The sequence below is a fragment of the Pseudorca crassidens genome, chromosome 14, assembly GCF_039906515.1.
Source record: "Pseudorca crassidens isolate mPseCra1 chromosome 14, mPseCra1.hap1, whole genome shotgun sequence".
Classification (NCBI taxonomy): Eukaryota; Metazoa; Chordata; class Mammalia; order Artiodactyla; family Delphinidae; genus Pseudorca; species Pseudorca crassidens.
This window is the reverse complement of record NC_090309.1, coordinates 6,200,949-6,225,018: the sequence shown is the minus strand read 5'-3', so window position 1 is coordinate 6,225,018 and position 24,070 is coordinate 6,200,949. Positions and strand designations below refer to the sequence as shown.

The window sequence follows — 24,070 nt, the reverse complement described above, 5'->3', positions numbered from 1 at the left end:
AAGCTTTTTAAAAAATATTTATTTATTTGTTTTTATTTTTGGCTGTGTTGGGTCTTCATTGCTGCACATGGGCTTTCTCTAGTTGCATCGAGCGGGGGCTACTGTTGCTTGCAGTGCGCGGGCTTCTCATTGTCGTGGCTTTTCTTGTTGCAGAGCACAGGCTGTAGAGCACAGGCTCAGTAGTTGTGGCACACGGGCTTAGTTGCTTCACGGCATGTGGGATCTTCCTGGGCCAGGGATCGAACCCGTGTCCCCTGCATTGACAGGCGGATTCGTAACCACTGTTCCACCAGGGAAGCCTCAGGCTTTTTAAAAATAAAACACTTGTTGGAAGTCATTAGCCCATTTTTTCCTATTTTTTAAAATTGATAATCTATCCTGAATCTGGCCCTTTGTTTATGTGTTGTAGATCACTTTCTCCATTTAGTAGCTTCTCTTTTCACTCTCCTTGTGGTGCCCTCAGTTTTGAAGTGTTTCCTATTTTAATCTATTTCAGAACGCCAGTCTGAATTGCCAACTCAAAGTAAGGCCAGCTTCCCTAGCATTCTCAGCGACCCAGACCCGGATTCTTCTAATTCTGGATTTGACAGCTCCGTTGCCTCTCAGATCACGGAAGCTTTAGTCAGTGGACCAAAGCCACCTATTGAAAGTAGGTATATCTAATTTTGTATTCTTGGTTTTATGTTATCAGCGTCCCCCTGAGACTTTCTGGTTTTCTGAAACATCATGTTGTTTTCGTTGATACTTAAACGTGAATTTTTTGTGTGTGTGTGTGCGGTACGCGGGCCTCTCACTGCTGTGGCCTCTCCCATTGCGGAGCACAGGCTCCGGATGCGCAGGCTTAGCGGCCATGGCTCACGGGCCCAGCCGCTCCGCGGCATGTGGGACCCTCCTGGACTGGGGCACGAACCTGTGTCCCCTGCATCGGCAGGCGGACTGTCAACCACTGCGCCACCAGGGAAGCCCTTAAATGTGAATTTTTAAAAATTTATTTTATTGAAGTACAGTTGATTTACAGTGTTGTGTTAATTTCTGCTGTACAGCAGAGTGATTCGGTTATACGGATATATATATATATGTACATTCTTTTTCATATTCTTTTCCATTTTGGTTTATTACAGGATATTAAATATAGTTCTCTGTGCTATACAGTAGGACCTTGTTGTTTATCCATTCTCTATATAATAGTTTGCATCTGCTAATCCCAAACTCCCAATCCATCCCTCCCCAATCCCCTCTTCCCCTTGGCAACCACAAGTCTGTTCTCTATGTCTGTGAGTCTGTTTCTGTTTCATGGATAAGTTCATGTGTGTCACATTTTAGACTCCACGTATAAGTGATATCATATGATATTTGTCTTTCTCTGTCTGACTTCACATAGTATGATAATCTCTAGGTGAATCCATATTGCTGCAAATGGCATTATTTCATTCTTTTTTATGGCCTAATAATATTCCATTGTATAAATATACCACATCTTCTTTATCGTTTCATCTGGTGATGGACATTTAGGTTGTTTCCATGTCTTGCCTATTGTGAATAGTGCTGCTGTGAACATAGGGGTGCATGTATCTTTTTGACGTAGAGTTTGGATATATGCACAGGAGTGGGATTGCTGGATCAGAAGGTAACTTTGGAACCTCCATACTGTTTTCTATAGTGGCTGAACCAATTTACATTCCCGTCCATAATGTAGGAGGGTTCTCTTTTCTCCACACCCTCTCCAGCATGTTATTTGTAGATTTTTTAATGATGGCCATTCTGACTGGTGTGTGGTGGTATCTCACTGAAGTTTTAATTTGATCTGCATTTCTCTAATGATGAGCAATGATGAGCATATTTTCATGTGCCTGTTGGTGATCTGTGTGTCTTCTTTGAAGAAATGTCTCTTTAGGTCTGCTCATTTTTTGATTGGGTTGTTTGTTTTTTTCTGTTGTTGAGTTGTATGAGCTGTTTGTATGTTTTGGAAATTAAACCCTTGTTGGTCGTACCATTTGCATATGTTTTTTCCCAGTCTGTAGGTTGTCTTTTCATTTTGTTTATGGTTTCCTTTGCTGTATAAAAGCTTGTAAGTTTGATTAGGTCCTATTTGTTTACTTTTGCTTTTATTTCTATTGCCTGGGAGAATGACCTAAGAAAACATTGGTAGGATTTATGTCAGAGAATGTTAAACATGAATTTAGTGAGAAACTTCCTAGTATAGTGTCTGGAACATAGTAGAGATGCTCAATAAAAGTTAGTTTCTTGGGCTTCCCTGGTGGCGCAGTGGTTAAGAATCCGCCTGCCAGTGCAGGGGGACACGGGTTCAAGCCCTGGTCTGGGAAGATCCCACATGCCGTGGAGCAACTAAGCCCGTGCGCAACAACTACTGAACCTGCGCTCTAGAGCCCATGAGTCACAACTACTGAGCCCACACGCCTAGAACCTGTGCTCCATAACAAGAGAAGCCACCGCAATGAGAAGCCCGTGCACAGCAACGAAGAGTAGCCCCTGCTCACAACAACTAGAGAAAGCCTGCACGTCAACAAAGACCCAATGCAGCCAAAAATAAATTAATTTTAAAAACTTTAAAAGAAAAAGGTAGTTTCTTTTTTAATAAAAATACCAAGGTTTTGGGAATTCCCTGGTGGTCCAGTGGTTAGGATGCCATGCTTCCACTGCAGGGGGTGCAGGTTCCATCCCTGGTCAGGGAACTAAGATCCCACATGCTATATGATGCAGCCAAAAAAATCCCAAGTATTTTTTATTACATACCTATCATCAGCATATCTAAGGATATAAATTCTCTGATTTTACTGAAATGAGTTTATTTTTGTAGTTTATTACCTTTTTGTTTTATACTTCATTAATCTTATCATTTTCCATTGAAGTTTTACTGATCTTATAGCTCTTAATTCAAAGAAAACTCCTATTGAACTTGAAATAATAGAGCATTTTTTAAAAATTAATTTATTTATTTTTGGCTGTGTTGGGTCTTTGTTGCTGCGCGCGGGCTTTCTCTAGTTGCGGTGAGCGGGGGCTACTCTTCGTTGCAGTGCATGCACTTATTGCAGTGGCTTCTCTTGTTGCGGAGCACGGGCTCTAGGCATGCAGCCTCAGTTGCCCCACGGCATGTGGGATCTTCCCGGACCAGGGCTTGAACCTGTGTCCCCTGCATTGGCAGGCGGATTCTTAACCACTGTGCCACCAGGGAGTCCTGCATTTTTTGGTTTTATACGATTCTGTGTGGTTTTAATGATGAAGGCATGCTTTCTGCTTAGGGATAAGAACATGTTCTCCAGACTGTAGTGTCACCTTGAGTTTAAAACTTACACTGTGACTTTTAATGCCATTTACAGTAGGTTTTAGGAATAAATAAGTCTCAGCTAGTCACAGTGTGTGGGAAGGTCCAAGGCACAGATGGGTTGTATTTAATACTTGCTCGGGCACATCTTTGACTTGAATGGGCCACTGGAAAGGTGTGTAAGAAGCAAGTCAATCAGATATTAGGTCTGAGTCTAGCTGAACACCAGGCATCCTTGCCTCATGGGAACTTTCTCTTTATCACATAGGTATAACTTCTTGTGAAATGTTAAAAACTTTCTTTTTGTAAATGGGCTGCAGAGATTCAGGTGCTAGTTCTGGCGATATATGTGAAGAGATGGTGTAGTTTAAGACAAAGGGATGATTCTTAGCCAGACACAGACATTTTCAGTAAACCAGGGGACCTAGTAATCTCAAATTTGGCCGGGGCTCGGTCCATGAGGAGTTAGTTAGCCATCTTAGACCCTACATGGGAACCAAAGTGAGGGGTGAAATTTGCTGAGAAGTCCCAGACAGCATTTCTTTTAGTGGGTTTGCAACTTAGGGATCAATCTTGTTTTGTAAAATAGTTGAGGTATTAAATTGAGTGACTTCACTGTTCTGTTGTATTTTTACTGTTTTAAGAAAATGATACAGCATTTGTGAATTTAGGGGTTTATGAAAGTCCAGATTCATTTGAGCACGTCAATAGTCAGCCGTACCTTTCCCTACCATTTCATCTCCACATAATTTGCTACTTCAGGGTTATAAGATGCAAAAACAAAACCAGTACACATCATATGGTCTCTGAATAAAATTGTGCTGAGAATAGGATGAGTGAGATCAACTAGTGTTTTATTTTTCCCATCCAGACTTACCCATGGAGTAAGTTGTGTCCTTCTGCGATTGAGTGGTGATCATGCTTGAACTAGGACTTGTCAGGTGGTGGTAATGTTTTCCTCTCCTCCCCCAAAATAGATTTGGTCTCTGACATCATAATGTTATGTCAGTGTTTCAGTTTCTTGTGTTCTGAATAAAACCCTGCCTTTATGTCCTTTCTGCTTCTGATTTTCAAGTCAGAGTGTTGCTGTGTTGTCCTTATTAAGAGGTGTCACTGCACTTCACTAAGCGGAATCTGTGAGGTTTATACACACATGTTGCGGGGTCAGCCGAGTGACAGAAGCAGTCAGACATGCTACTTTGATTACAGGCCATTTTCGGCCGGAGTTTATCCGTCCACCACCTCCGCTCCACGTGTGTGAGGATGAGCTGGCTTGGCTCAATCCAACCGAGCCCGACCACGCGGTTCAGTGGGACAAGTCGATGTGTGTGAAGAACAGCACTGGCGTAGAGATCAAGCGAATAATGGCCAAAGCCTTCAAAAGCCCCTTATCTTCTCCTCAGCAGACACAGGTATGGATTTATTGTAAACATTTTCCTGTATTTAATTCACCAGGTGTTTTCGTTTTTCATAAAGTGATAAATGACCAGTAACGTGATGTTGGCAGCGTGAGCCAGCAGCAGGAGGCGTGGCTCTGAAGCTCTGTTCTGCCCACCCCCCCCCCCCTCGGCTCACTTCACTCTGGTGGGGCTCGAAGCCTGGTGCCCGAAAACCTAGCGACTTTTGTGTGGGATGAGTTTGATTCTGGAGCGTAGGATGGCGCGCACTCCCTGCTCTGCGCTGCCGGGCGCTTTATGTACATTGTTACTAAGCTGGACAGGACTCCAGGAGGGTAAGCGGAATCATTAACATTTAACCCATCACACAGCTGGTTAATGGTGGATTCAGAATAGCGCCCCCGCACCCAACTGTGATGCTTCCCGCGGGGGAAAGGCAGAACACCGTGGGCGGTTCCGGTTGGTGAGCTTTATTCTTCAGTTGGTACACTTTCACATTAGAACCTGCCAGGAGCTACATTTCCAGCGTAGTTCATTTTGCTTACCAGGCCATCATGCAACAGTGCATGTGTACATACACGGAGACAGGGCAAGGAGCACAGAACATTAAGAATGTACCAATTTGGCAGAAGAAACTGTCTTTGAGGACACCTATTTGAGTGAGCGTGTGCAGTGTGCCGGGCAGACAGCCCCTCCCCCCTGCCCGTCCCCCCCTCAGGCATCTGTTCCCCTCGGCGCTGGGTGGGGCTTTGGTTCCTGATGTTCCCCGATGATCTCTGTGATCTGTGCTTTTCCGGAGAACTAGTCGGTAAAATTATTTTTAACAAATGACATGGAAAAAAAAAAACCTACAAAGGACTTAAGGATGATATTGTTAAAATCCACACAGTATTCAAACAATACTGATTCTGGTTTAATGCCCGGGATGCATTAGTGTCGTTTATAAACTGTTGTGAAGGTGCCTGGTTTTAGTATCTGACATTTAAAATGTAAAGTTTAAAATATCAAAGAATGATGATCATGGATTTGAAGGAAGACATTTATAAAGTTGGTTCAGTGCAGATAATTTTATAACTTTTCTTTAAAAAACTTTGGTTTTTTGTACGCATGCAGGAAAGACAATTCCTCATTTGACTCAGGAACCTCTGTTTTTCTCTTTCTAAAAATTTGATTATATTTAGCTCCTTGGAGAGTTGGAAAAGGACCCCAAACTTGTTTATCATATTGGCCTCACTCCAGCCAAGCTTCCTGACCTAGTGGAAAACAACCCTCTAGTCGCTATAGAAATGTTGCTGAAGTTAATGCAGTCAAGCCAGATCACTGAGTATTTTTCGGTTCTGGTCAATATGGACATGTCATTACATTCAATGGAAGTTGTAAACCGGTAAGTTTCTATGCGCGATCAAATGCGGACAGGGGTGTGTATATAGATCCGGATTAAATGATTAGAAGGGAAAAAGCAGCAAGTTTTTTTTTCCCCCGATACACTGTTAGTCTGAGAAAACCCATTAAATAAATAATCTGAGCCTTAGTGTTGACTGCATGTGAACTTGGAGAGTATTCCAAGTATTTCGCACTAGTAGCAGCATCAGTGAAACTTAATCGCTAAGATTTATCTCCTATGTATGGTTGTATATTCTTTACACAAATTACAGATACTGCATTATTTCTCGTTAGAGACTAACAGCTGTTATCAGTATGGGTCTGGGAGCTGAGGAAATTCTGGGAATGCCTTCTTAGAATTCGTCGTTCCTCGCACTGTTCTCTGAACCTTTCTTTGATTTGGCCTCCTTGCTCCGTTGTCACCAACTGTCAGGGAAACAATACATTCCCTTCTCTGTGTGCTCTGAGTAGTGGTTTCTCACTTTGTTATTCTGCTTACAAATATGTCTTAGGTAAATTACAAATTCCATAGGCTTGGGGGGTTAGCTTGGGAGCCTACTGTTTATTAAGCTGTCTGTGGGTAGTGTAGCCATACGTGCAGGCTTGCCTGATGTGGTCCCAGTTTAGGCTTCTCATCCTCAGCTCTGCTCCATGTGGTGTCTTGTTCCGGGGGCTAAATTATATAGTTTTTCTGCTCATGGGGCGGTCCATTCTGAGTGCTACGCAACTGCACTTCAGTTGAACACTCACTCGTTTGTAAGTTGGAGATTAATTGTTTTTTAACTTACTTAAAGCTGGACTCTGCACTTTTACTGCCAAGGGCCCAGGTTCCATCCCTGGTGGGGGAACTAAGATCTTGCAAACCACATGGTATAGCCAAAAAACCCCCCCAAAACAAAAAAAACCACAATGAAGTTATAATCAGCTGGTGGGAAAAGCCTGGCTGGAAGCCGAGGGATCCCAAGCGTGTGTGTAGGAGCGCGCAGATTTGTGGGAGGGAAGCACGAGGTAGTCACCTTTAACTTTCTGTGCCGGCAAAACCGGCTGGCCGCTTGCTGACCTGCGGCTTCATTTCTGCGCTCTCCTCCAGGCCTTCGGCCGTTCCCTGTTACTGAGACTCACTCCTCTTTGGGGGCTGCCTCCTGCTCGGGGCCTCTGGGCCGACCATGCTCTAAGTGCCCGCTTACTGTCTAAACCAGCCGTTAGGCACTTAGTCCGAGAATACCCGCACCTTTTTATCAGTGGTGCAGAAGTAATTTCAAGGACAGGGTCTGCTCTGCGTGCGCCACCCCCATCATGGTGCATCACCCACAGGTGGTGTTTCCTTGGAGCACGGGTTCCTCAGCCTTGTGGAATAAAGTTCTATAATCAAATAAGTTTAGAAAACTTTTGGAAATTCATACTGTGTAGTTAGCATAGCACACACCTTTATCTGAGCATGAAATTCCTACTTTACCCTCCCCCCACCCCACCTTAAAACATTTCACAGAATCCTTTGGAAAACACCAGCCGCCCCTTGAAGGCTCTAGACCAAGGTGCCTTTTGCTACCTTCCAGCCAGGGCTTTCCCACCAGCTCCTGAGTGTGCCACGCCCGTCCCTGATTGCACAGTTCACTCAGATTATCCACTTAGCTGGAAGGACACCACTTCTCTCCTTGGGTCTCCATTTGTCGTTTGCTCTGCTGACTTTTCCCGAGCCTTTCACTTACATCACTCTGTGCAAGCGCCGCGTGTTAGCGCTTAGTTATACACTGTGCTGTTCAGCTACTACCACGCCTTTCTTCACATGCGCTCCTTGCACAGCACTTGTCTGCAATCAGGTTAGTAAGCGGTACTTACGTGGCCAGAATAACTGCCCGGGTTGTTAGAGCTTGGACGATAACTATGAATTCTGATTCAGCCAGGAACACACAGGGACATGGTGCTCAATGTGTATTGCACGTGTAATGCTAAGTGTAGACCTGAGAAAAGGAAGTGTCACTTATTAGCGGCAGTGGGGGGGGGGGGGGCTCCGAGGTTTACTTGCATAAACTTCTTTAAAACTAGGTAACTAGATTATATATCAGAATTTTTCACTAAATGACCAAAGGAAATTTTAGATTTTATGGTGAACGGTGTTTTAAAATGTTATTAGCAAATAAAATTAACAGCCCTTTCTAACTTTATGAAACAGACTAACTACAGCTGTTGATCTACCTCCTGAATTTATTCACCTTTATATATCAAATTGCATTTCTACCTGTGAACAAATTAAAGATAAATATATGCAGGTAAGTAAGAGAAATTTTTGTAAATTTTATAAATACCTGCCCAGAAAACGCACACTAAAATTAGTTTCTTTTTCAGAATCGTCTGGTGCGTCTCGTGTGTGTCTTTCTCCAGTCCTTGATCCGTAACAAAATCATCAACGTGCAGGACTTGTTTATAGAAGTGCAGGCCTTCTGTATTGAGTTCAGCAGGATACGAGAAGCTGCAGGCCTCTTCCGGTTGTTGAAGACCTTGGACACTGGGGAGACACCTTCTGAGACCAAGATGTCCAAGTGATAGCTCGTCGGGACCACCTGTTCATCGTTCAGCTATGCTGTGCTTTTCATTTTTAAAAGTGTTCAGACCCTGAGTGATTGCTTGGCTTTAATGCGTATAAACACCAGTTTATCCACTTAAAGCAAAGTTTTGCTTTCCTGGATGACTTTTTCTTTAGATGAATTTTTGGTAAGAACTTGGACGAATGTGTCTTGTAGGTGTCTCGCTGATGATTATCCATGGGGGCTGTCATCCCAAACGAAGTCACTGCACAAAGTAGATGAGGTCTTCAGCTGAAGAGCAAGGTGCCTGTTTTTGCTTAAGATGTAAGTCACGGGCTTCAGCTAAGGCAAGAATACCGTTTTCAAAGTGTTTAGTGAGAGTAAATTGAAGACACTCTCAAGAACCTGCCTTACTGCCCCTGAGGTCTTGAGTCATCATCACATGACGGTATTCTGACCCTTGAACTTCTCACTGGGTGCAGTGTGAGCCTCGGACACCCGTGTACCTTATCCTTTCTTGTCATGGGGACCTAAGAGACAACAGCGGGCTGCCTACAGACGTGGGAATTCTTAGAAACCTTTTCCGAGACTATAAGAGCTGGTAGTTTTCTGGGCCTTCTCTCCTGTTAACAGTCTAAAAGAGCGTCGGTACTTCAGGAGGAAGGACGGCACCGGGGGCCGTGCTGCACGGCTGCTCACCGAGTGGGCTTTGTGCCCTCCCCGTGGCGTCCTGTGGGCTGTTTAACCCCTCATTTAACTCTGGACAGCAGTGCCTTACATTAAAGTTTTCTATGAACTCTATTATCTGATGTATTTTTCAGTCAAAGACATCATGAAAAATTCCCCATCTGCTGAGGTACTTTCAAAGCGTATTCTTCATAGGAACAGGAATCACCTCCCAATCCAACCCTTAGCAAAAGTTAAAGGATACCAAGCCGAGGGGTTTTAAGATGAGTACAGATTCCCACCTTGTAATATTGGCAAAACAGTACTCTTAGATTTATGAGAAATTTTAGCTTCGTTATTCTTGCGAAGGGCAGTGATTTATAAATATACTTGCTTCAAGGAAATAAGGACCCAAACTGGTATAACAGGTGCACCTTCAGACATCTAAATGATGGCAACAGTTGACTTCTCTCAACACCTAATGGCTGGCATCACCGTTTTGCATGTTACCACTGGGCAAAGAAACAGTTCATTATTCACATACTCTCTGGAATGGTGAAGTGTCGACCGCGCCTCGCCGCAAGCCTCCCAACCTCAGGCTCCAGGCCCTGCCGATTCCTGGTCACGCTGAGCCTCCTGGCTGGCAGCCCCGGGACGCACGCACGTCGCTGCCTAACGCGCGTTTTCTCAGTGAGGTACCTCACCAGCGCTCAGGAGCAGCAGCCAGGGCGACAACACTGTGCCTGGGGTCCGTTCCAAACTGAAATCACCAACGAGAAGCACAACATTTCGGACATGTGGGACTACACAGAGCACAAAAGGACACCTGCTGACAGTCTGAGCTGAAACTAGAAGACGGCATCCTCCCATCCAGCCTCACCTGGTAGGGCGCGTGCCAGCAGCTCAGCAGGGTCACTGCCCCCGGGGTGTCCACGAGCCACCGCAGATGTGCTACACACGCTGGTTTGGAGCTGCAAGTGTGCTTCTGTGGGCACATCTGCAGACATGGCCTGAGACTAAAGACAGACCACTGTGCATCGTTTCCAGATTACAGTACTGGTGTTTACTTGACAGAGGAAAGGTTTTCAAATTTATTTTAAATAAATAGCTTACAAAGAATAGTAATTATATTTAGAGAACATTAAAAAAAAAAGTCAAGATACAGTTACACCACCAGCAAAAAGTTCTTCATTAAACATTTAAAAGTAGAAGAAAGTTTACCTGAAATAAAAGAAACAATAATCCTGGGATTCAATAAACTGCAGTCAACTTTTAAGTGTCATCAGACGAGTTCAGTTTAACTGTCATGTTTTTTAAAAACCACACCTTGAATTCTCTGGACTTTTAGTTCCAATCTGTTGTAGCTTTAGTATCTTCAAATTACCTGTTAAAAAGAAGACGGCAAGGAGACCTGTTAAGAAGATGACATCTTAGGGTAGAAAGTTCAAAAAAGCATTTGCAATCCTAAAATTTAACTATTTCAAATACCTCTCTTTAACAGTATTATTTCGTTAAGTAACTTTAAGGAAATGGTATCACTCAATTTTTATTCTTATAGAATACAGATATACTTTCATAAATTTTAAGTAGCGTGTACTACTGTATTATGCATTTTGTGATGATTCACATTCCCGTGGTGAACAGTGGATCACACATCTATTTTAAATGCTATTAGGGTGATATCCCTAAAATATTTTGAGGGTTAAAATGGAAAATTAACGCATGGGAAGAACTTTTTACATACTTGTTAAAATTCCTGCACCCTGTACCAAGAGATTTTGCTAGTTTCCTTTTGTACCTGGTCTTTTCTTTTTATGCAGTCACTACTGTTCTTATGAGGAAAATCCTTGAGGAAAGGACTTCCATAATCCTGGGATTCAGTAACTGTAATCAGCCCAACAGAAAGTACTAGTGTTCCCAAGTTTCTCTTTAGCCCTTAATACACAAGCCTACAACTCATCAAAAAGAATGGATTGACTTTTCTTGTACTCATTTTAAACAAATGTAATGCAGGTATTTTTTTTGATTTACAACTTATTTTATATTTATACTTTGCTGTTAGAACACGGGCAGATCTCTAGCTGCATGGCTGATGATATTGTAGACGTTTCACTTTCAATAACCAGTAATACAAGTACTAGTATTTTTGATGAATGAAATGCTTATAAGTGTTTTTAAAACTTCAAAAACGAAATTAACTGGGAAAAGCGTAGGTGGCTTTTCTGGTTGGTTGTTGCGTCACAGAAGCACAGCGTGCGCCACACAAGACGAGCTCTGGTTCAGGCCAGCGTCCCATGCTCTGTAAATCTCAAAGCAGGGCTTACAGTGAGCCCAAAGAAACTGACGAAAACATGTCATTACCTCAGGTTCTAGTTAGTGATATCTGCATGCTCACTTAACCTCAGCCCTCACTGATCACATCAACTTTAATGTGCTCAGAGGAAGGCTACAGCCAAAGGAAGCCATCTTACTGGGGAATCTGGTTACGCTGGGTATTGTGTCCAAGTAAAAACACACCCGGTTCCTGAAGGTCTATTACTGTTGTTATTGTTTTCATGAGTCTGGTGGTCTTTGATTCAGCAAGTATATCCTAAAGCATGTAGAGAGGTACTTACTGCATGTTCAAGCCCTGAAGTTGCCCCAAGGTTCACTGATTATCTTAAAAATATCTGAGCTCGCTGGAAAGGCCTATCTTGGAAATCTTGCCCTGACATTACTGAGGTCAGACCAGAGGTTCGCTTCAGGAGGTTTTGTCATCGTGCGCCCACAGAGAGCCAACTGCTGAGGGACACACTGCAATTCGGCCTTTTAGTGTCATCATTCCTCAGTAACTACAGGGAGGGAGCAGTCTTTCAGGACAGGCTCTGCGGATTCAAGATCCCTAAAAGGACAGCATGCAAAGAGCTATTACCTGCTCCAGGTGCTGTGTGTGCGCCTCCCCTCTGGGCGTCGTGGCTTTCTGATGGGAAGCCCGGAAGCAGCATGGCAGGCAATAGCCTGCGGGGTGTTCACATCCATGGGTACACTGCCCTCCTCCACAGGCTGCCTGAGGCTCTCAGTTAAAAAAAAATACTGTCTCTACATTATTTGTGAAGAAATTGATTACTGCCATAAATAATATAACCTTAACTACATCTCTCATTTACTAATCTTTCTTCATTGACATTCCCCAGATTCCCAGCATTTTATCAAGTTTCTATTTCAGCAAAAATTCTAGTAATATTTGACCCTTTATCATGTTTATTTCCACCTAAGAAAAGCGTATCAAAGGAAACATTTTCCTTTCGAAGTACTGAAGTTTTGTCTTCTCTTGCTAATTTCTTTATCTGCTGTTAAAGACTTGTGTTTCTAGAAATAAGAGCACTATAATTTTTCCAATCTCTTCTATTTATAACTTAGGGTTCAAACTTCTGAATTAAGGAAAGCTCTAGCTGACAGCCACTGATTAAGAACTCACACTTCCATAATCATCAAAAACAATTTACCTTGATCTGTCACAGTATTCTTTTTAAAAGTCAGCTTCATTGGCTACTGGGAAGAATTAAAGCATCTTTCCCTACTGTGTGTGTTAAAATACAAAGAGCAAACAGTCTACTCAGTATAAAATCAAGGACATGTTTTCCTATCCACAATGCACCACAGAAGGCGGATTTCAAAGATAATTGCTATTATGGAAACCTACTGAGGCTGTCTGTTGAAATGAGAGCTCAAAGTAAGACAACTTCTATTCCAATAGCTCCTCACATGGAAACTGGCCTCAGTTTACTTCCACTGTTTACTCACCTAGTATTTCACTGAGTGGCTGGAATCAAAGTGTAGTAAATAGTTTGAAAAAAATAAGCTATATGAACTTTACATCTTAGAAACAGCTATAAAAATAAATTATTTAAATTTATATTCTTAATAAACATGTATTTTTACCCACACAGATCCACACAGTAACTAGTTTGGAAACGAAAAAGGGCTACAATTTCAAGTTCTAAAAAAATCTCTTCCTCATCCTTGACTTCCACCTCTAAGAAGTGAGGACAGTGTGTGTGTCTGTTTAATCGCTTTATCAATTTAGAAAGCAGCCCCCGAAAGCTTGAACAGCCCACTCCCTCCACCTCCACTGCCAAGGAAGAACAGCAAACAAGAGTAGAGAGAAGAGATGATTAAACAAGGTCACCGCCATTAAGTCTGCCTTAAAATTAATCAAGGAAACCGGTTACTTGTTTATTTTGTTACAACAGCAATGGAAAGTCCCCATCTACCACGCTTTATAATTGTAGAGATTAAACTGCAGTTGGAATCGGTATATTCACCATTTACCCCCCAAAACGCCATATCAGAGTCCATCAGAGTCTGTCTACTCCATTTCTTTAACAAGCAATGAAGAACTTCATGCTTGTGCGCAATACGGAATCGTAGCTTTTTTTATTTGTATAGAAAAAAATGGACAAAACTTTCCTCCCCATCAAGGTTGTTAGAAATTAGGTAACGAGAGGGAGAAATGCACATCCTAAAGTCAACCAGTGCTTTTCCCATAACTCCAAATAAAAAACAGTGAAAGTGCTCTGAGGTCTGGAAATCTCTCTATAGTACAGAGGTGCAAGGAAGCGATAGATTTCTCTCATCACATTTACAAGTTTCATGTTCTAAAGTTTTTCCTCCAGGAAAACTCATGTGATCAACTACTGAATATAATCACACAACTCCATTTTAACTAGTCTGAATTCAATGTGCTTAGTCTAGAACCATCCTTGAGAAGAAAGAATCTTATGGTACATTTTAGTAGATAAATATATGAAGACTAATCAAAAATTCTCTTTAAGAATAAAGTATCTTAGCCCTTTGTATATCAAATCAGAACCTGAAAGGTAAAAGAATGTACATTATTTTCACATATACAAACTATGTGCTAAAGTAAAAAAAATAAAATGTCCTTTAATTCAAGCCCAAGCTCTGTCCGTGACACCGCCGGCAGGTTATATGCTAGGAGACGGGTCCTTCACGCTGAGGGTCACTCCTGCTTGTCTCTGCAACAGAACAACAAAAGCCAGCACTAGTTGGTATATTCTGAACTTTAATTACATAAACACTGTTAGATTTGGAGATCATAGTTCAAGAAACAAATTACGGAAAATTTTAAATAAAATTTACATGGAAAAACGACAACCTATTCCAGACACTCAAGGAAATATATAAACACCCTCCTCACATACAGCATGAGAGGTTTTCTGGCATTAGCCTAATGAGTATTTATGTGGTCAGCACGGTGCTATAGAAAAGACACAGGCTGCGCTGGTGGGATTAATTAGAGTGTGTTTTCAAACACATAGCAATGGTGTCACCACCCATGAAAACAGTAGCTAGCATTTACCGGGCAATATAGACCCTATGAGCTAGAGACAAGTATTGTATTATCCCCAATCTAAAGACTGGAAACTGAGGCACAGAGAGGTTCAAACCAGCCTTCGAATCCAGTTGGATGTTGCTAGGAAGAGGAGTAAAAGATAATTTCAGCACAAAAGGTTTCTTACAGTGACAGGATACTTCCTCAATCAGACCTGAGGTCAAGCAGACAAAAGAGGAGCCCCCTCGGGCAGACGCGTCCTCCAGGGAGTGGGCTACCGTTAATAACCCCCGCATCCATTTCCTAGGCGCTCCTGAGCAAATGTTAGCTCAGCTAGGAGTAAAGCTACATTGCACTAACTATACTAATATAATTATAAGCAGACATTATACTAAAGTACTAACACTACACTAAAGTACTAATGTCTGCTTAAAAGAATTGATCTTTTCCAATAGTTCTCAAACGATCCAATTATAGGGTAGAAAGAACATTGACATATAAATTACCTGTCAAATTACCTGAGTGAATTATGAATTACCTGAACAAATACTTGGAAATTTAGTTGAGGATACGAGTTTTACCTGTCCTGAAATATCTCAAGGGTAGTCAAGTACTAAAGGAAACAAATTTCATTTCCTTTCTGGAGCCTGAAGGCAACGGTAAAAAAAAAATAACAATGGTGTGCACTTAGGCACAAAGCAATGGAATACCTAACAATGGTGTGCACTTAGGCACAAAGCAATGGAATTCCTAAAAACAAGAAGCATTTATAAACATTTATAAATGGAACTCTCTGCCTCACAAGGCAGAGTCCCAGCAGGAGAGCTGGTTAGGAGAACTCCTACACAATCCACCTTTCCACTTCCTCATTCTCTGAAATTCATTCTCCCTTTTTCTTACACAATGCATTCTTTCTTCTTCTGGTACTGGTTTAAAACTTAAGTTCTCATATTTCTGTCTTTGCCTCCCAGATTCTAAAAATGGACAAAAAAGACAAACCGATTCAGTTTGAATACTACCGATTTGGGAAAATATGCTTCCTCTTCCAGGATGGCAAAATTCAAAATTAGAAGCATCAATTCTTCCCAGTTAAAATAACCTGTAAATTAATTCAACTATAATAAAAATTCTCATGGGAGTTTCTTACACATGGCAAGTTGATTTTAAGATTAATCTTAAAAAATGAAGAACAGTTCAGAATTCTTTTTTTAAAAAGAATACAGATGAAGGAATTTGCCTTGCCTTTCAAATATCAAAACTTATTCACAAGTAATTATCACTAAACAATGGACAAGTGGTTAAACATTTGGGAAAAATAGGTTAGTTAAATCTCCCCTTAAACAATGCGGATTAAAGATTTAAACGTAAAATACAAAGCCACAAATGTCAGTAAAATTTAAATAAATAACCCTCAGATGAGACAGATTTTCCTAAGTTAGCGTGCTGTCAAAGGCAGAAAGAATCATGAAAGAATGAGAAGCTAGACTAGATAAAAATCAAAAACCAAGAGCTCTTAGAATCAGTATGAAAAATTAGTTTCTCCATAGAAAAAGAAGCTAAGGATGAAATAATGGGCAACTCAGAAAATATAAATAACCAACAAATATGAAAAGAAGATAATTGCATTAGTAATTTAAAACCATGCAATTCATTATTTTACAGAGAGGTGGTAAATGTATACACAAAATGATTTCAGTGTTACTGATGACAAAAGTCCATCAGCAGGATGTGGTTTACAGGAATTACAGTGAATCCAAAATGTAATACTACGCAGCTGTACCAAATCGTGTGTCCTGTCTACTGATACAGAAAGAGCTTCACACATTAAGAGGAAAAAACAGGTCACCTGGGCTTCCCTGGTGGCACAGTGGTTAGGAATCCGCCTGCCAATGCAGGGGACACGGGTTCAAGCCCTGGTCCCGGAAGATCCCACATGCCACGGAGCAACTAAGCCTGTGCACCACAACTACTGAGCCCGCATGCCACAACTACTGAAGCCCACGCAACTAGAGCCCGTGCTCTGCAACAAGAGAAGCCACTGCAAAGAGAAGCCTGCACACTGCACGTAAGAGTAGCCCCCGCTCGCCGCAACCTGAGAAAAGCCCGCTCACAGCAACAAAGATCCAAGGCAGCCAAAAATTTAAAAAAAAAAACAACAGGTCACCTAACGGCACATGAATGATATTCTCCCCATCCTTAAACACAGAAAAAACATCTGAAGTATATTTATGGAAATGTTAAAATGGTATTTGCGGGTGTGAGGTCATGGTTATCATTCTTCCTTTATGCTTTTCTGCACCTTATGTATTTCTTCACCTTCTTTCAACCACCGATAACATCATTTTGTTTGAGAACCCGCAACAGACTCACCCAGCAAGGCCGTGTTTTCACCTGCATCCTCTTTAAAACTGGCCTCGCAAGGTGGCGCGGAGTCGCTGGTGGTGGGCAGTGCTGAGCTGCCCGCGTCACTTCTGTCACCATCTGGTAAAGTAAGACTCAGATCTGCAGTCGAAACGCCCCCGGGGGGCGATTCTGGGGCAGGCGTCTCCTGCACGTCCTCAAGCTCTCCCTTGAGAGAGCAAAGAAAATACCTTTTCTCAGTAACACGATCAGGCTTATCTATCATCTTTTGCTCCTAATTCATACAAAATATTTACTTTTATACATGAACATGGCAAAAAAGCTCAACAGTGTCTTATTTATTTAGCATCACCAGAAAACGAGCACTCTTCAATAAGCAGCTTTTCAAGACCTAAATCCTTTTCCTCTAAAAACCATTTTTCCCCTCGATGCAAACAATGCTACCGTTTAAACTATTTATTGACAGAAAGTGGAGCTTCCTCACAAATGCACTTTGCTGCCTTTCTGAGCAGCCTGGCTGGGCGCTCATCACTGAGGCTGGAGCCCTGAGCTCGAATGACTGCCCTAATGGCTGCCAGGTGCCAGGGCTTCGGAGACAAGCAGGCTTCTGAACAGCAGAGGGCTGCAGACTGTGCCTGCGTTCACCTGACGATAACCGATTCTGCTCCTTCCTTCCAGAAAGGGTGTCTACCCGCCGCCACTTTGCCTCGCTTCCCCATTTGCTGCTTCAAAGAAGAAAAGGAGATCATGAAAGTCAGAGCGGGAGACTCTACAAGCGTCACTACGTCCGAGTCTCGAAATTCAGGGGCCATTCAGAAACCTTTCTTGATTCGTGCCAGGGTCAAAGCTGTGTCGTGATGGCCGAAGCTGCTGCTGAGTGACCGACCGAAGGTGTGTGCGTTGGGGGGGGGTGTTCCTGCGCACCCTGGCTCAGCCCTGCCGCCCGCTCCTGGGGCCCTCGGGGCCAGGGGCCCTGCCGCCCGCATGGCTGGCTCCACACGTGTTCTGGAACCCTCTCCTCACTCCCGGGCACCACGTGGCTCCCTGCCTTCTCACAGGCAACCGAACACCTGCAGAACAGACTCGTGACGCACCAACCGACAAATCCTGTCGAGCTGCTGTAGCATCCGGACTGCGCACAGCCCACCCTAGTCTGTTCTTCCAGGTACTTGTCTAAATACCTGCCAAGCTGAACTACCTGCCCGTCCCAAACCCCACCTGGTCACTCCCTGCGATACACTAACCCTTGGACACGCAGCTCAGACGTGCCTCTAAAAAGCCCTCCCTGTCCCTTCCCACATGCAGCTGGCAGGGTCAAGGCCGCCCTCCTCTGTGCCCACACTCTTCAAACAGGCCTCCCTGGCCAGCGGGGTGGGCCGCAGGCCCGGCTCCCACCCACCAGTCCAGAAAGCGGAGCCCCCCAGGAGCCTGCGGGGCAGGAGGCCTGAGTCTTGTCCCTTCGTCTCCCTGGAGCCAAGTTCAGACCCAGCACCTTACGCATCACTCCCCTGATGAATGCCTGCGCCCCACGAGCCAACAAACACAACAGGGACAAGAGGCACTTCAAAGCCGCTCTCACCTGCTCATTTTCTTGGAAATGAGAACTAGTTACCATATGAGAGTCATAACTATCTCTACAATCCAACGCAGGAGGGGCCAATGGGCCCAAAGACAATGGCAGATTTGTCAAAGGATTAAAAAAAAAAGTTAAAGGCAAGACAAATTAATTTCTTAAGTTTGATTTAAAGTTACTGTAGGTTTCTTCAAAAAAGCAAGCAAGCTTTCTGGGGACACATATTCTAGCTTTCTGAAATTGAACATTCTGAAAGCAATCCAACCTGATATAAAATGAAAAGTCTTGATTTTTAACACATGAAACATACGTATATATTTCGAAAAGCAAAACTCGCGAGGATGAAAGTCTCAACGCTAAGGTCAGTGAAATGCCTTTTGCACAAAGGTTTAGAAATGAAAAGAGGTTTAAAATGACTGATGAAGAAAAGAAGCTTCAGAGCGTATCTACGAGAGGAAAAGACGAAGAAGGAAAACTGCCCAGAAAACACCCGTCTCGCTCCCTGGGTTCTACTGTTCCAAATGCGGTCCCAGGAAGGCGTGAGGCAGTCGGGGGTGAGCCTCCACGCTGGGGAGAGCCGCCAGTTATCAAGACTACGCCCCAACGAATGTTAGAAATTCTACAGCAAAGGCTCATTTTCCAGACATCCAGGCGGATGACCTTCCAACAAGACAGTCCTGCTGCCTCCCTCTCCGTGTACCTACGGTGAGGCCTCTGGAACTCGCACTAGAAAATTATAATTCACAGAAAATCACACTGGTTATTAAGGCAGTGCGTGGTCCCTCAGCTCTCTTTTGAAGATACGCTGAACTAGAAAATGAAAAATACTCCGAAGGGGGCCTGCAGCCTTGAAGGCTGTTATGGCTTTAAGTCACATAAAATCATTATCATAATAAAAAACCTCTTTGTAGTTTCTACCTCTGTAATAAACACTGCCAAAACCTCTGTTTAGCAACAAGAAAAATATATTTGATACTTAAATTACTTCTTTCAAAGATCTCTGTTTCAAAACTATTTATATTTAATCAAGAATATCTTGAGGGCTTCCCTGGTGGCACAGTGGTTAAGAGTCTGCCTGCTAATGCAGGGGACACGGGTTCAAGCCCTGGTCTGGGAGGATCCCACATGCCACAGAGCAACTAGGCCCGTGAGCCACAACTACTGAGCCTGCGCGTCTGGAGCCTGTGCTCCGCAACAAGAGAGGCCACGATAGTGAGAGGCCCGCGCACCGCGATGAAGAGTGGCCCCCGCTTGCCACAACTAGAGAAAGCCCTCGCACAGAAACGAAGACCCAACACAGCCAAAAGTAAATAAATAAATAAAATTAAAAAAAAAAAAAAGAAATCTTGAGACATTAATAGATTATAGGACGACTCTAAAAATATAACAATCTAGGAAGATCTGGGCTTTTCCCCCCATCTATGTCCCTCCCCTCTTCTGGGTAGGAGGGTAGTTTAGAGCTTGGACACTGGAATTAAGCAAGCCTGCACCTGAAAGCTGATTCCCTATTACCTCACCGTGTGACCTTAGGGGAGCTACTTCTCTCTGAGCTCGAGTTTCTAGTTAGTAAAGTAAGGAGAGTCACAGCGCTTCCCTCCCATAGGGGCTGGAAGAGTCTAATAACTCGTGTAAGGCCTCAGTGCGTGGCTACCACGACGCGCTCTCTTTCACTCTGCCCTCCCGTCTCTATTTTCTGAGGAAGGTCTAGGACCATCTCAGTATCACAAAGTGATGGAGCACGTTGGGTGCAGGATAAATCTCCCCGCAGCATCTTGACTCTGAAACCCAAGCATCGGGAGAGCTGGTGTCAAGAGGTATGCGTCTTAACTTCCTCGTGTATAAAATGTGCACCTGTGCACGAGGCTCCTTCCGTTTCAAACATTTTACAGTCATTCCTGTTTATGTGACACTGACTAGCACCTATACACCCTGCAGCGTCACACCGACATCTATCACAGGTACCACTCTAAGTACAAACTCTAAGGAAACACCTAGCATAGTATTCTGTAATCACAAATTTAGTTCACTGATTTTGGGGAATGTCTTAAGAATTCACTTTTAATAAAGAGGAAAATTTCTTCAGGAACCACCAGGATGCTAGAAGGAGCATTTAGTCCACTCCTGCCTCTGGTCAGGAACAGAATCCAATCACTCAGGGAGAACGGGGGTGCAGAGATTGAATATAAACAAAAATGTAACAAACCCAATATCCCAGGGCTTTGATGACATCAAGTTTACACATTGGACACGTTCGGTGATCCAAAAGCCATGGGTCAATGCATATTCTATGAAAAATATGCCTAAAAAAATTAAGTATGTGTTAATGTTTTAAAATAAATGTTTATATCTTATAAAGGAAACAACACATTCCACCAACTCATCTGCTCATTACAAGTTACATGCTATCAAATCAACATTCCAGTCTATCCGTCCACCCTAGGGAGCCATCTATGCTATTTCTCCACGCTAAACAGAAGCTGGCGTGTGGAGGGAAATACCCCCTTCGCTGCACAAAAATAACACGGTTTATTTTCACATCATGCTAGGATGTATTTTTATTTGGGAATAAACGCGGCCTAAGTAACCCAAGAGTAAGCTAATAGTAACAAAGTAATACTAAACTGATAGTATCTGATATAAGTCTATAAGATGACTCCAATGGAAATACAACAAAATATTAACAAGTCATTTTTGGCTTGCAGACTAAAAAAACACTTATTTTTTGGTCTTATATATTTTTGCAGCATCTACATTTTTCTAGAATGAACATATCGCTTTCAGAATCAAAAAAAGAAAAACCACATATGAATTTTCTTCTTTTACTGACTGTCCTCATTGGCTGCCTTCCCCTCCTCTGTGATGAACCTACATTCTCTACCTGTACTGCAGGTAGGCAGCTGTGGGTATCAGAGCCACACAGATGAGGCTCAGACACCAGCTGTGCGTCCTGATGCTGTGACTTTGAACTAGATCCTGAGGCCACTCTGCACCTACCCTGCAGCTGTTCTGAGGAGCAAACGTGTGATGTGGTTACAAGGGTGCTGGGCACAATAAATCCTCAGTAATTTTTCATTATTATTACTGTCGTCACTGTCTGAAGACCTTTCCTTCAAAGGGAAATCTGCCAGTGCAGTTAAAAATCACAGCATGTAAGGACAGAATATGGTCCAGTCCAGCTTGTCTTGTGACCTTTCCATCCTCAAACTGAAACTGACCCACTGGAATCATTGTGAAAAAACAAAACCAACACGTGGGCTTTATTCGGAAATTTGTTGATATAAATCATAGGAGGAAACGGGGATGGATGGAATAAAACCCCATGAAGGAGACCAGGATAAGCACACACGTAAACTCGTCTGTTTGTGAAGCTCCAGGGCATATCCCAGCTGGGCCTTCAGGAGTATCTGGATTTCCTATGAAAGGAAATCGGCCTCAGGCTGCTCACTGTGTGGCATCCAGGTCACAAAGACGTGCCCTAAGCCCACCTAGAGTAAAAATTCTTCTCTATCTTAATAATTTTCTACAGGACACCATCACCCGACACTGACCCCAATTCACTAAGTATCCACCACACCCACCCATATAAATGCCTGGAGATTTAAGTTCACCATCTTCATGCAGGGAAATTAATTTTGGTATTCTGATCTTCATGCCTTCATTTCCTCTACAGAACTCCTGAGAACTTAATCCCCTATAAAGTACTGGGATATACACAAAAACACTTTGCAAACATAAAGCAAGACATAATTATATTTTAGCGTGTGACCTGCTTCGAATAGGTGGGAAGTATAATTAAAACTGACCAGCTTTAAAACATAATCTTTGTACACCTTTCTGCTAACAAAGCGATTTTTTAAAAAAGTTAACAAAGTATCTCATTATTAAAAAGGAAACATAACTTCCTGTTGCTAAAGAAAATAAATTAATGAAATAAGGGAGGAATATTTATTTCACACAACCCCCAAAAGAACCCGAACCCAGGGTGCCCATAACAGCAGAGCCGAATCTAAGAAAAAAGACATCTCGGTAGAAAATAGTAGACAAAGATACATAACCAGAAAATGTCTTTAAAAATAACATTTCTAATAAATGTCTGGGAAAATGCTCACTAGTTCAAAACATTAAGTATTAAAATATTTAAAAGTAAAAAACCCAGCAAAGCTGGAGCCACATCTGCGGGCTGCTCCTGGCCCTAACCCCCAGGGCCTTCACCTATCTGAATAGCTCAATGGATAGTATAGATTCCCAGGACCCTAAAGAAGCCTTGCTTAAAAGCCTAAAAAGCCAATCTATGACAAAAGGACATAATGGGTCTTAATGGTCACCTAAAGTCTCCAAGCAAAGCAATTCTAAAGTAAAACAATACAGGAGGAGCCTTGAAGACTTCGAGCTTCTTTTCTAAAAGGTGAGATGATCACAAGATATCACCTGATAGCAAGGTCTTCATATCATGAAAAACATGTTCACTCTTTGGTCAGAAACCTGAAACTTGTCCGTAATTTTTTTAACATCTCAGGAAGTAAGAGAACGTACTTGCATGGCAGGATTCTGATAACATCCTTTCCTTTAAAATTTTCAATACACACTGGACAACTTTCAGCATCAACATCAATTCCCTGTAGAAAGAAGAGGAAAAAATCTACTATATCCTTAGTATACAGTATACGCTTGGTAAAACTCACTACAACAACAAAAACAAAACAAAACCAAAACTCACTACAACCTGGGTAAAACAATGATGAATTCTACTCTACATTGGTACATCCTGAATTTAAACACAGATAATTTCTACTTGGTATTTATTTTTACCATTATCAAGGGATTTCTTTTAAAAAGAATTTGGCTGAAAAAGAAAAAATTTCATCATCTACCTAATCAGACACGAATTATGTTTAAATTCTAGGCTACTGTTCATTTTTTTAAGTGATATTTTAAGGGCTGTAGAAATGCAAATGCCTGCTTTATTATAATAAAATAAATTATTTTTCAAACGTAAAACAAAGAATGAATATCTAATTAGCTACTTGTTTTCTGGAATCATTAAAAACACAAAACAAAAGCACTTTCATTAGAATTTGTGAAAGAACAGTTATAACTTACAGATGAGAAAATGCAAATAGCTAAATATCTGAATGTATTCACCTCACTAGCAAAAAAAGAACCATAAATTAAAAGAAGTTTCCTTTTTCATATATCAAGTTAATAAAGGTAAAAAGAAACAAAAACTGCTGGGGAAGAAGCAGTCTTGTGACAAAATTTCAACTTCTGAGAATCTGTGGGTCACAGACCTTTTTGATGGTGTCAGCCGTTCCCCCACTTCCCTGGGTACCCCCTGGACACACCCACCTGGCTTCAGCCCATCTACCAAAGTAGGCATGGCCAGTCTGATCACCTGACCCAAAACAGGCCAATGAGATTCTCTCTCCCAGGACTCTGGGATGGGGATTCAGGAGCTACCAATCAGTGCCTGCAACTTTAGCAAGTTAATTTTATGGGACACAGCTTCACAGTCATCACGGAATTCTTTAAAAATATCTTTAGCCACGT

The 24,070-nt window shown here is 42.4% G+C and overlaps 2 protein-coding genes and 1 non-coding gene across 4 annotated transcripts in view; 1 reads left to right on the top strand and 2 right to left on the bottom strand.

The window, feature by feature from the left end:
* Window positions 1–13,896, top strand: part of CNOT11 (CCR4-NOT transcription complex subunit 11) — a 22,929-nt gene extending 9,033 nt beyond the window's left edge. The window contains exons 3-7 of the mRNA XM_067704127.1: window positions 497–649; window positions 4,493–4,695; window positions 5,862–6,064; window positions 8,237–8,333; window positions 8,410–13,896. Of these exons, the coding sequence (XP_067560228.1) occupies window positions 497–649; window positions 4,493–4,695; window positions 5,862–6,064; window positions 8,237–8,333; window positions 8,410–8,607 (854 nt within the window). The 3' untranslated portion in view covers window positions 8,608–13,896. The remainder of the gene's footprint in view (window positions 1–496; window positions 650–4,492; window positions 4,696–5,861; window positions 6,065–8,236; window positions 8,334–8,409) is intronic.
* LOC137206245 (small nucleolar RNA SNORD89) lies at window positions 11,970–12,083 on the bottom strand. Its single transcript, XR_010934562.1, has one exon. It is a non-coding gene; the product is annotated as a small nucleolar RNA SNORD89 (small nucleolar RNA).
* RNF149 (ring finger protein 149) overlaps window positions 13,644–24,070 on the bottom strand; it is a 24,773-nt gene continuing 14,346 nt past the window's right edge. Inside the window, exons 4-7 of one of the 2 annotated variants that reach the window (XM_067704128.1) lie at window positions 23,057–23,139; window positions 20,727–20,823; window positions 16,960–17,158; window positions 13,644–14,272 (exon numbers count right to left, since the gene is read on the bottom strand). In XM_067704128.1, coding sequence (XP_067560229.1) covers window positions 14,229–14,272; window positions 16,960–17,158; window positions 20,727–20,823; window positions 23,057–23,139 — 423 coding nt within the window. In that variant the 3' untranslated portion in view covers window positions 13,644–14,228. The remainder of the gene's footprint in view (window positions 14,273–16,959; window positions 17,159–20,726; window positions 20,824–23,056; window positions 23,140–24,070) is intronic. The other variant, XM_067704129.1, reaches the window with a different exon arrangement.